This window comes from Ochlerotatus camptorhynchus, unplaced genomic scaffold (genome assembly GCF_037179485.1).
Source record: "Ochlerotatus camptorhynchus isolate MF236.1 unplaced genomic scaffold, CSIRO-AGI_Acam_v1.1 ptg000170l, whole genome shotgun sequence".
In the NCBI taxonomy this organism is placed as follows: Eukaryota; Metazoa; Arthropoda; class Insecta; order Diptera; family Culicidae; genus Ochlerotatus; species Ochlerotatus camptorhynchus.
Genome location: NW_027040660.1, coordinates 533,578 through 546,594, shown reverse-complemented (window position 1 = coordinate 546,594; position 13,017 = coordinate 533,578). Strand labels below are relative to the sequence as shown.

Sequence of the window (13,017 nt, the reverse complement as noted above, 5' to 3'; positions counted from 1 at the left end):
CATTTGATATACGACAGTAGAGTATGGAAGAAACCCAGCAAAATGGTCTCGAATAGACAAGTCGACCCGATGTCGGATCGATGCAAGGTAAATTTAAGGTCGATTTCGACTCTATGTCGTATTGTTGTCGGCTCAATTTTGGGTTTAGGTCGGGTCAATGTCGGGTCATCATCGGGTTGGGATCTGGTTCGCCGGAATGTCGACCAGAGCTCCGTTTATGTGTAGGTTTAAGGCCCAAGCGCAATGCCAGCGGAAGCGGAACGGCAGCGGCAGTGGAAAAGCCCGATCTGAGTAAGCCTACTTGTCGGATTGAAAACTAGTTAGAACCAAATCGACTTTGGTTAGGCATCTTGATTTCATTTGTGACAACTGTTAAACCTTCCGTTTCCGTTCCGCTTCCGCCCACATTGCGCTAGGGCCTTTACGCTTAATTGAATGATATCAAGCGTTTCTCAAATGAGAATGATCCATGCCTTCGTGACTAAGCAACTGCTATCAGCCATTCGATGGAGGTCCCCTTTGATAGCTGGTAGCTGTTTTTCTCATTTTCATCAAAAATGTTCTATTGATTTTGAGAATTTACAGCACTGGTTCCGAGAACCTAGGTCTAGAGATCTTTCGGGTTGTTTCAATGATTTCAAGGCAGTTCCAAAAATTTTATGAAAGTCCACATCAGTAAGGGTAGGTTCCAATAAATTCAAGACAGATCCATTGACTTCTGGAAAATTTTGAGAACCCTTCAGAAGTTCCGGAAAATTCAGGAATGTCCAGAAAACACCAGAGAAATTAAGGAAACATCAGTAGTTTTCCGCAAACTTTCAAGAAATCCAGAAAACGTTAGGAAAGTGTAAATTTTTCCAGGATAGTTTCATTCATTTCAGAACTGTACGAAGAACTTCAGGAGAACTGAGAGAACTCCAGGGAAGCACTGAGAACACCAGGACAGGCATTTGAACCAATTTCAAGGAAATTACTGAAACTTTGAAGGTGTTTCTGAATTTTTGAAAAGTTTCGAAAAGTTCTGAGCGCCTCAGGAAAATTACGGAACCGTTTCGGAAGTTCCAATAAATTCAAGACAGATCCATTGACTTCTGGAAAATTTGCGTAAGTTCAAAAAAAAAAAAAAAAAAATCAAGACAGATCCATAAACTTCTGAAAAAATTCGAGAACCCTTCAGAAGTCCGGGAATTTCAGGAATGTCCAGAAAACACCAGAGAAATTAAGAATGCATCAGTAGTTTTCCGCAAATTTTCAAGAAATCCAGAGGACGTTAGGGAAGTTTAAAGTTTTTCAGGATAGTTCCATTCATTTCAGAACCGTACGAAGAACTTCAGGAGAATTGAGAGAACTCCAGTGAAGCTCTGAGAACACCAGGACAGGCATTTAAATCAATTTCATAGAAATTGCTGATATTTTGAAGTCTTTCTGAATTTTCGAAAAGATTCGAAAAGTTCTGAGGGTTTCAGGAAAATGACGGAAACGTTTTGGAATTTCCAATAAATTCAATTGACTGCTGGAAAATTTTCGTAAGTTCCAAAAAAATCAAGACAGATCCATAAACTTCTGAAAAAACTTGAGATCCCTTCAAATGTTCCGGGAATATCAGGAATTCATTTAAGAACCGTACGAAGAACTTCAGGAGAATTAAGAGAACTACAGGGAGGCTCTACAAATACCAGGACAAATCAGAGAACCTAAGGTTGAATGAAATTGATGAAACTTTGAAAGTGTTCCTGAAATTTCAAAAACTTCCGCTATGTTCCGAGGGCTTCAGGAAAATTACGCAAACGTTTGGGAAGTTACATGAACATCAGGATAATGTGAGGACATTTTAATGGAAGATCCGTGATTTCCATGGCAGTTTAGAGCACTTAAAAATGCAGGCACTGCAGCGAAGATCAGAGAAGTTCAAGGCAGTTACATCAATTTCAAGAAAATTCCGAAAACTTTTGCTAAATCTTCATGAATTTCTTTAAAGTGATTTTCAGCCATGGGCTGGTTCACAAATCTTCAAGAAATTTTAGAGAACTTCAAGGAATGTTAGAGATTTTAAGGTAGTTTAATTATATTCAGAGTAGTTTCAATTACTTCGTGGATGCATAGAGAATATCTCAGTAATCCCATTAAGTTCAGAAAAAAATTACGGAAATTTCAAGGAGTTCCGAGAAAATATAAGAGATATTCAGGAATGTTCTAAAAACTTCTGGAACATTGAGATCCTTCAAGGGGCGTTTTATGAATATCAGGAAAATTTTCAGAACATTAGAAAATATTGGCAACTTCAAATAAGTACTAAAATCTTCCATGGAGTTCAGGAAAGTTCAAGTAAAATAAGAGATTTTAGGGGGAGTTCCGGAAGTTTCAAAGAAGTTTTCAAAACTTTATGAAAATTACGGTTATTTGTTGGAACTTTTAAAAAATACCGAGAAATTCAGCGAAGTCTAGAGAACTTAGTGAAGTTTCGAGATCTTTTCTGTAGTTCCAAAAACATCAGGAAAGCACGTTAAACATCAGGAAAGTCTAGAATTTTGGGGAAATTTTAAGATGTTTAAGAATTAGTTTTTATAATTTAAAAGTAGTTTCATTAACTTCTGAAAAATTTCGAGAACTTCATTTAAATCTGAGAATTAGAGTAACTCTTTCATTCTTATTTCAGCAAAATAGTGGAAACCTTCGGAAAGTTCCGGTTTTCTGTTTTGGTATACAAGCTAGAGCTAGAGGTATATTCCGAGTAAGCTAGAAAAAAGTAGGACAAACCGAAGAGATAGTTTACCAAGCAAGATCCCACGCTTTTTCAACAAGAACAGCGAAGCAATCGAGTTGGGTATTCGACACACTAGTTTGATAATGTGAGTTTATGATTGCGTAATGAAATGTGTTAACTTCTGGACATTTTATACCCGTGCGGAGCTGTTCTACTAAGCCTTAAGGATTAGGACTGTTAGAAAATAAGTTGCTTGCATAGAAGAATCATTCAACGAATGAATAAAGATATATACTTCAAGAAAATTCAACCAAATTCAATCTGCTTCACCGTAGAAATTCCATCTGGTATGACGTTACTCTTAACCAAAAACATAGTAATAAGAACGCATAGTTAGTTCACTCGAAACAAAACATTCCTGCAAATCTATAGCTAAGAGTCTAGTGGAACAAAAATACACATCTCGCGAACCTATCCCCGGAATCCATCTCAAACCATCGCTTCGCTGGCCATCCCCCCTCCCCCCCTGCTGGAACGTCACCGAGTGTATTTGATTTAATTCATTAGCTATATGTATAGTTACTTCCTACCATCATTATCGTTGCAGGCTTCACAGTTGGAACAAATGCAATTTACAATACAGAAAACAAAACGAAAATAAAACTTGACCACAACCTAGAGGAGTTACTATCAGAACTGCGGTCGCCGTACGGTCGCCAGTAAGCCAGTACACACGGTCAACGCCAGCAGGGGTATACTGAACAAATTTACCAAAGACACTCCATGCGATCCGTTGATCTTCAGCGACATGCCCTCGTCGACGACGATGATCTTCCAGCCCAAGTTTCGGTGGGTGTAGCACTGGAAATGGAATTTCATGTTAGAAAAAATGTGATTGACTATTAGAAGGCAATCAGTACCTGATAGTACACCATATTTGGGGCATCTTCCGGAACGGTCCAGTTCAGATAGGCAGGTTGTGCGTCGGGATCATCACACACCAGGTTGAGCGTCTTCTTAAACTCTTCGAACGTTTCACTTTCCTCCGATTTGTCGACGTTCTTGTGTTTCCACTCGCAGTATCGTCCGGCTACGGAAGTGCAACATCAATTTCTGATTCAACCGTTTTGCTGATTAACACCTTGTACTTACCAGCAGTCGGATATGGGTAGTGATCTTTGTCGTACGCGACACCTGCAAAGACAGTTTCTCTTTCTTGCTTTGACGCAGTTTGTTGTCCAAATCCACCTTCAGGCGAGTCGGTAATGTAGAACGGATGGTATCTGTAAGCAAAATGTGAATATTATTGCCCTGTGTTGAGCTAAAGCTGTTGGGATCCCTCATACTTGGCCGGTTGGGTAGGATCATCGCCTCCTTCAACAACGAATGTGTACGTTTTACCGCGTTCAACGTAGACCTCTGGAATGAGCATATCATTGAGGAACCATGCAATGCCCCACGATGGATGGCCCGTCATAGGGGTGTAGCCCCGCTTTCCACCCGTCGGTCCTATTTTGGCGCTGATAACAGTTTGTTTACTGATGACTCGCTTTTCCCATGCTTTTGGAGCATTTGGATCAATCAAACTATCCAGAGCATCCGTACACGAGTGATCGTTCGTGGATGAGAAGTTGATCTGGATGTCTTGCAAGGTAGCGTCATTGAAACTATGGGCGTTCGCTTCGGTTCGTGAGTTCAAAGGACCAATGGCAGCGACCACCGAAATTTGTCGATCCGTAGGGTAAGGCTGATCGCTCGATGCCTCGTTGGTATGCAGCAGTCGACGGTATTTTATTTTTGTTACACCCTGACGGCGATCGCCGGAAACTATAAACAGAAAGATGTTTAGAAATGTCGATCGAGATTAACCCATCGTTCCATTAACTTACTCAGCTCCGCATCATTTCTGCCGCCTATCCGCTCATCTGGACAGACACCTTGCTTGCCATCGCATTGTGCTAGTGCCGACAAGTAGTAATCTTCTGCACGGAAAAGACGCATTTTGCGATCGTAGAACGCTACCACTACATCAGAACCGACCATCTGCGGTTGTCCATTCCGGCCGGATATTCCAAACGCCATGTACTGGTTTTCTTCGATCCTTCCGATCAACTCAATTTCGACGTACTCTCCAACGACCTTCCACATTACGTTCAGTCTGCCTGATAATAACTCCCGGCAGTTGACGCTAAGTTTGCTGGTTGGCGTTGCTGTCGGTTGCCCGAACGATGTAATTGTCGATGAAGTTGAAGATGTGGTCTGCGAATAGAAAAAAAAAAACGTAAGTTACTTCCAATCCGACGAGCAAGTCTCACATCATTAGTAGTTAGTAGTTACCGTTTTATACCACCAAGTTGGCTGTAATTTAGCAAAATTTTGTTAGTTGTACGCACTATCACCTTTCCTCACACAAACAACCTCCTTCCTAATCCAACTTACCGCTATCTTCGTCTGACCCATTGCGGGTGGAATGTCCAAGTTCTTCGGGATGTGCACGTGACCAAAGTTTTGCCGATATTCGATGCACCATATTGCCAGCCAATCGATGTCGTATACGGTCAAATTGCCGGGCAGTTGGATCTCGATGTCCTCACCATGGTAGCCCCGCAGCCGATCCAGCGAGCCACTTTCGCTAGGAACTTTAATACCCATGATGTTCGGCTCGGATCCGTTGCCTACCCAAAAGTATGCGTCCGGTCCGGCACCGTCGTAGTGCAGGTTCGGGATGTAGAAGGTCTTCGCATCCAGGATGCTGATGTTGCTCGACCGGAGATCGTGGGCGAACCGTTTGAACTCGGGCAGGACGCGTGGCTTGGGAACGTCCAAGCCCGGCGGGATGAACACGTCGCCAAAGTCGACCTGCAAGTGAGTGGAAGCAAAGACTCTTTATTAACAATATGGCTAGCTTATCAATGCCACGGATAATCCAGTGGATACATTCACCCAACTGAAACTGTTTGGGGTACAGGAATATATTCAATGCTTACAATAGTGTGCGAGCGTATCTTTAGTGTACAGTTCTGAGCAGTGATGGATCGCTCTTTTTGGGCTTATTCATGACTTTTTATTATAGAATGGTATCAGTGATGGGTAAAACACCGGTTCAGCACCGAGGCGGATTTCTAAATCAATACCGATGTACTGATCTGTTGTACCATGTGTACGGTATATGCGTATTGGTGTCGGTTCGGTTTTGTTGTTACAAGCAAAACCGCACAGTGTTAACCAGTTCGCGGCACACGGTGTAGTTCTGATTTTCGAGTACCGGGTTTCATGTTTCACAAGAATGATGTTCTGGATTCAAGAACAGAGCCGGTGCTGTTGTAGTTCACCGTAATATTCAGTTTTGCCAGTGATGGCAGTTAATTGAACAGAATTTGTATTTGATGAAAAAATTTATGTATTGCCAAGTCGAAATGACGGGTTTCAAATACCGAAAAATCGGGAAGTCAAATGATGTTTTATGCAATGTGGGTATTTTCGGCTTCGGAGGGAATCGATGTCCGACGCCATATGGCGCCTTCCTATTATAGAAGAACTGGAAAATACTGTAAAATACCCATCAATATGGGTAATTTTGGAATCGGGATGACGTCTAGAGGCCGGAAATCGATGTCTGACGCCATCTTGATATTTAAGATGGCATCTTCCGGTTATAGAAAAGCTGGGCAATACAGACAAATACCCTTCAATATTGGTATTTTTGGAATCGAGGTGACGTTTAAAGACAGGAAATCGATGTCTAACGCCATATTTAAAATCATTATGGCGGCTTCTGGTTATATTAAACCTGGGAAATACTGTCAAATACTCTTCAATATAGGTATTTTTTTGGAATCGGGATGTCGTATGGAGACCGGAAACAAATATCTGACGCCACCTTGAAATCCAAGATTGTGCCTACGGTTGCAGATAAACAGGGAAATACTGTCAAATACCTTTCAATATATGGTTTTTTATTGTTTCGAACCGATGTACCGTCTTAAGACTGGAAATATATGTTTGACACCAGCTTGAAATTTAAGATGGTTGCTTCCGGTTAGCTCAGGGGCCTCCCTTAGCTCAGTCGGTAAAGGCGCAGCTACAAAGCAAGACCATGCTGGAGGTGGCTGGCTTCGATTCCCGGTCCGGTCTAGGAATTTTTCGGGTTGGAAAATTTCTCGACTTCCCTGGGCATAGAAGTATGATTGGACTTGCCACACAATTATACCAATGCAAAAATGGTACAGGCGTCGAAAGCTCTCAATTAATAACTGTGGAAAAGAAGAAGAAGAAGAAGAAGAAGAAGCTTCCGGTTATATAAAAATAGGTGAATACAGTCAAATACCCTTCAATATGGGTATTTCTGGAATTGGAATGACGTCTTGATACCGAAAATTGATGTCTGACACCATCTTGAAATCAAAGATGGTGGCTTCTAATTTCAGAAAAATTGAAAATTCTGTCGAAAACCCTTCACTATAGGTATTTTTGAAATTGGGGTGCCGTCTAGAAACTGGAAATCTATGTCCGATGTCATGTTGAAATCCAAGTTGGCGACTTCCGGATATAGCAAAACTGGGAAATACAGTAAAGTACCCTTCAATATGGGAATTTTCGGAATCGTGGTGACGTATGGAAACCAGAAATCGATGTCCGACGCCATCTTAAAATCAAAGATGGTGGCTTCCGTATATTGAAAAACTGTGAAATACTGTCTAATACCCTTCAATATGGGTATTGCCAGAATCGGGGTGACGTCTAAACCTTCCATTTTGTGGCTGTTCCATACAATTTGGATAAGTGAATGCCGACAAACTCAACTAATTGCTTATAATTCTTGATTTTTGGATCCAGGCATCGATTTACAGTCTCTAGGCGGCACCCCAATTCTGAAAATTTCCATATTGAGGGATATTAAACTATATTTCATAATTTTCCTGCAACCAAAAATCGCCATCTTGGATTTCAATATGGCGTTGCACATCGATTTCCGATCTCCATACGTCATTGAAGGGTATTTGTCAGACTTCAAAATGAATTCCCGTTCCTTCGCTACCAATATTGTCAATCAAAATATGTGACAATTTAAGAACAGCTGTCGTTTTGCAAAAATATTTTACTCATTTTGGGAGCACTGCTCTTTAGTTCTTGCCAATGGTCTGAACCAATAACGGTATACGGTACGTTTTCGGAATTTTCAAAAGTTGGGTGAAAGTCCTGGAGTTTCTGGGAAGTCCTAGGGTCTTCTAGGAAGTATCCGGGATTTTTTAGAAAGGTCATGCAAATTCCGGGAAAATTCTTCCAACTTCTGAGACGTTCTCGCAATTTATGAGAAAAATTCGGATCTTTTTGGAAGTTCACGGAACTTTTGGGAAGTTCTTGAAAACTCTGCTAAGATTTTGGAAAATGTGGATAGTTCTCGGAATATTTGGGAAGTTCTTGGAATTTCTTAGTATTTCGCATTCAGGGTGTTTTCACATCTTAGAATTTCGAAATTTTGAAATTTCTGGAATGTTCTTAGAATTATTGTGAAGTTCTTTGAACTTATGAGAAGTTCTTGGGATTTCTAGAAAAATTGCAGAACTTCTGCGAAGTTCTCCGAATTTCTAGAAAGTTTTCTGAACTTCTGATTAGCTCTTGGAATTTCTGTTAAATTTGCCGAGCATCCGGGAAGTTCTCGGGTTTTTTTTAGAAAGTTCTCGTAATTTCTGCGAAATTCAAGGATCTTCTGAACAGTTCTTGGAAGAAACTTCTAGGAAGCTCACAGAAATTGTGAGTAGTGCTCGGATGTTCTTCAAAGTGCACGCATCTTGTAAGAATCCGTGGAAAATTCTGGAAAGTCATCGGAAACTCTGGCAGTTCTTGGAACTTTTGGGAAGTTCTTAGAATTTCTAGAAAATTTACGGATCTTCTGGGAAATTTTCAGAGATTCCCGAATTTTCTGCCATTCTTTTGGAAATTCTGGAAAACTCTCGAAACTGATGGGGAGTTTTCGAAATTTTTGGAAAGTTTTCGCATCTTCTGAGGAAGTTCCTGAAAACTCTGGGAAGTTCTCGGAATTTCTGTGAAGTTCTTGAATCTTTTGGAAAGCTCTCGGACTTTTTGGGAAGTTTTCCGAATTTCTTGTAAATGCATGGATTTTTTTGGGATGTTCTCAGATCTTCTGAGAAATTCTTGGAACTTATGGAAAGCTCTCAGAATTTCTGGGAAGTATTCGGATTTAGAAAGTTTTCAGAATTCCTAAAAATTTCTGAGATCTACTGGGAAAATATTGGATTTTTTGGAACGTTCTAGGAGTTTCTGAGAAGCTCTCACATCTGTTAGGAAGTTCGAGGGTCTTCTGGAAAATTCACGGAATTTCTGAGGCGTACCGAGATTTAGAAGATCAGTGGTGCTCATCCAATGGCCCACGGACCACATGCGGTTCACGGAAACTTTTATCAAGTTGAGATTTACTTGCATTTATTATCAGAGTTCTTTTGGAACTCTGTTTGGAACTCTCGAGTTTTTCATAACATGTCATTATATTCACAAAATTCCGTTATACATATTTTATCATTCTGTTGAGTTCTCCTCAATACTCACATGACACAATCTTCACATGTTGTGAGTTTGAACTCCCATAAATAGCCTCTTCTTGATGCTGTCGAGAATACTAAATTCTCCTTAAAATTCCTTTGGAATTGAATCTTGAACTTGAATTGAAACTTCAGATACAGATTCCTTTCGAATTCTTATCACAGTTCCTTTGAAATTAACGTCACAACAGCTAACAAGTTCTTGTCAGTATTGCCCTGGTACTCTTGTCTGAATTTATTTGGAGTTGGGGAGTTTTGGATATTTTTTTGAACTATCCTCTGAATTATCTTTGAGTTCTTCCAAGAGATGCTCTGAAATTCTCCTGGACATTTCTTCAGAATTTCCATGTAATTCCACTTTTCAGTTGGCCTTTAAGTATTTTCCTAAAGCTTTCCTCACAAAGCCTTTCAAGTTCTTTTCAGAATTACTTTCAAGTCTCCTCGGAATTCCATAAGAATACTTTCCAGAATTTCCTGGGAGTTCTTTTCGGAATAACCTTTGGAATATGTCACTTCTCATAGAAATTCAATTTTAATTGTTTCCTGTAAATTCATCCAAGCTCATGACAGGTCCCAAGTTTTTGTTTTCAAGCTCATGGTTTCTAAAAGAATTTCTTACTACTACCTTTCAATTTTTAAAATTCATGGCGTTCAGCATAGCAGCCTTCGGATAATTTTCATGATTTTGTAGTTCGGAAAACTTCTTAAGTCGTAATGAGGCCTTATTAACTTAATTTTAGAGCTCATGAAATCTGTTACAGTTTTATAGAAACAATATTTTTAATGAATGCGTGATCTAAATTGGTTTCAAGATCTAAAAAATAAATTTGTTACCGATGCAATGAATTATGAGGAAAGTAGCTAAACAAAAAATCTTTCAATCGCCCCTTTATCTTGCCTCCCTTGGCTGTTTTCATCACCCTTTACTACGGAGATGAGCGTGGCCCGCAGTTTACGTAGATACTTGCAATATGGCCTGCCATATGCCTTCAGCTGAGCATCACTGATCTATATTCAGTTGTACTCGGAATTTGTGAGAAGCATAAGTACTTCAGGGAAATTGTTGGATCTTCTGGGAAGTTCTCGAAATCTATGGAAAATCCCCTGCTCCTAAATCTTCTGAGTAGTTACCGGAACTTTTGGAGAGTTTTCCAATTTTTTTTTTAATTTTTGAGAAGTTTCTTCTGGGAAATTCTATTTCGGATTTTCTGGGAAATTCTAGGATTTTCAGAGAAGTTCTAGAAAATGATGGAAGCTCTTGGTAATTCTGACAAACTTTCAAAAATTCTAGGAATTTCTAGGAATTTTTGATATTTTTTTGGAATTTCCGGGATGCTGTGGAATTTCTAGAATGTTCTGCGAAATCTGAGTACTTCTGGAATGGTCCGAGAATTCTTTAACTATTCCTAGATTTTCAGGGAAATTTAGAGGACTCCTTGGCTATTCTTATATTATTTTTCATGCCTAGAGCTTAAGGGAATATGTTTTAGGAATAATAAAATATTTGTATCGCAAATCATATTTGAAACCTCCTTCTTTATCTCCGAATCCTGAAACTGGTAATCTCTTCTAACCTCGAGAATACCACGAGCACTCGGTTCAATTCCTTTAACTTTAGATTTTAACTTTAGATTTAAGACATTAATAATGTATAACGCAAAAGATAATCGAAAGTTTATTCGATTGAGCCTAAACAAATAATTAAATTTACAACAAAAAAAAAACTTAAGTGAAGCGTCGAAAAGTTTGGAAAATTTCCTTGAGCTTCACGGAAGCTCCGTATATTTGAGGAATGTTTGGAAAATTGAGGTAAGCTACGGAAATTTGAGTGGAAATTTCCAAGAACTTCAGGTACGTTCATGGAACTCATAAAGTGTTTAAATACTACCATAATTTTTAATAAACTGAAAAGTAATTTTCTAATGAGCTTTGGATACTTTTGCAAAATTAAGGGAACTTAGGGAGGTTCCGAGAACTTTAGTTTAGAAATTTTACTGAAGTTCTCGAAGCTCCTCTAAAGCCTCATCTTAAGCTATCTGAAATTCTTAGAACTTGATGATGATGTTGATAGTGGTCGACCACTCATTGTAGCACGGAAACTAGTCCGATAGCTGTGGGCTCTCATCACTGTTGAACTTGATCAAGCTTAATAACCTCTGATAATCATCAGCAAATCGCTTTATGAAGGGCCAAACACGAATGTATGGATTGATAGGCAATTCCCCTATTCATTTCCTTGGGACAGTTAAGAATCTCCTTTCAACAACTTTATCAGCCAATTGGTCAGAAAACGAGCCATCCAACAGGAAGACGCCCCATGAATGGGGAGAAGAGCCCGCCTTTTATCCACGAAATGGTAGCAACAGGGAGGTGACATTTTTACATTCTCCCCATCCAAATCACTTCAATTGGGGCCCTGATGGACCCTCCTCATCCCGAATTTTTGATAGATAGTAATATGTGTTATAATGATCAGATAATCAAAAGCATAACGTCTATAAATATAAATGAGGGCTAAGGTTGATTCTTAACAAAGAAGCATAGATGCATAGGTGAAAGATAAGAGAAAGGAAAGTCATATGTGTTGATATGCTGAATTAGAAGTCGTCGATATTGAATGTAATCGAAACCATATATGAGTGTCAAACTTCAAGATTGTTCAAACCATTTCCTATTGTAGATTCTCCATGTTCATAGTAATCCATGGTAATCCTGAAGCAGTTTATGGATGCTCCGGGGAAAGTGGCCAATATGGGTATAACGCTTCAAGATTTTACAAACCGATGCCAATGGTAGATTTTTCGTGTCCACAGCTTGCCCGTTTATCAAACGCCGATCTTAGAACGCCAAAAAGAGCTTAGACATACCAAAATGGCCTCAGAATATCAAAACGGCTTGAAAATCTTCAAATAACATTGCATACGCCTTAATTATAGTGAACTGTTAAAATGTTTGGAAACATAAGAAATTACTTATTATCACCACATAATCTGGATTTACCCAAATGGCTAACAAATGGCCTAAGAATTGCACTAAATTTCCCTAAACCACTGAAATATAGACCTATACTGCCTAGAATCGCATATCAGTCCCATATGTATTTTCGACAATTTTGAGAAAAAACCGGCATCTACATTCATATTATGTGATAGCTTGTGGGACTTACATCGTGAAAAATTTGAAAACATCATTAGGTCAGTTTGTCCCATCCAGCAAATTAATAGCATGTCAATCCCATTCTAAAATTCCATCGTTCAGAACTCAAGTTACAGTTCTGCGATTTGAGTTACCGTAAAACAGGTTAACTCAGATTTTTTTCTCCCTCTCATCGAATGGTAATCTTTGCGACCAACACATTGATCTTTTGTGATATGTCCGTGTCCTTTGTCTAGTGCATGTCGTAGTACCTCATTACTATGGAAAAGTAATGAGGGGTTCGTTTCCGATACAGTTACAGCTCTTCTCACAAGAAGCCTAATTCAATTGTGATGTTTCGCAATATTCGTAGCGTTCTAGGACCTTTCCAAAGACGCGCCCTCTCATCAGTCAAAATGGGTCTTACATGAATCCTCATTCAACAGTGATGTTCCGTATCATTTGAAGAGTTCTGGGACCTCTCCAATAAACCAATACCAAAAAGGTATTCAAATGAAGCGACGTCTCTGAAAGCAGCCAACAATGTCTTCCAAACTGGATCACGATTCCGAAATTCATGGTTTAAACTATTCAACTTTTGGTTATTGGAACCCAACG

General features: G+C 39.4%; 1 protein-coding gene across 3 annotated transcripts in view; it reads right to left on the bottom strand.

The window, feature by feature from the left end:
• Positions 1-2,689: 2,689 nt before the first annotated feature.
• LOC135701630 (protein Skeletor, isoforms B/C) overlaps positions 2,690-13,017 on the bottom strand; it is a 247,711-nt gene continuing 237,383 nt past the window's right edge. For 2 of the 3 annotated variants that reach the window (XM_065222479.1, XM_065222478.1), the window contains 7 exons: positions 5,144-5,563; positions 5,042-5,062; positions 4,594-4,963; positions 4,051-4,531; positions 3,857-3,987; positions 3,625-3,794; positions 2,690-3,565 (listed from right to left, as the gene is read on the bottom strand). In XM_065222479.1, coding sequence (XP_065078551.1) covers positions 3,395-3,565; positions 3,625-3,794; positions 3,857-3,987; positions 4,051-4,531; positions 4,594-4,963; positions 5,042-5,062; positions 5,144-5,563 — 1,764 coding nt within the window. In that variant the 3' untranslated portion in view covers positions 2,690-3,394. The remainder of the gene's footprint in view (positions 3,566-3,624; positions 3,795-3,856; positions 3,988-4,050; positions 4,532-4,593; positions 4,964-5,041; positions 5,063-5,143; positions 5,564-13,017) is intronic. The other variant, XM_065222480.1, reaches the window with a different exon arrangement.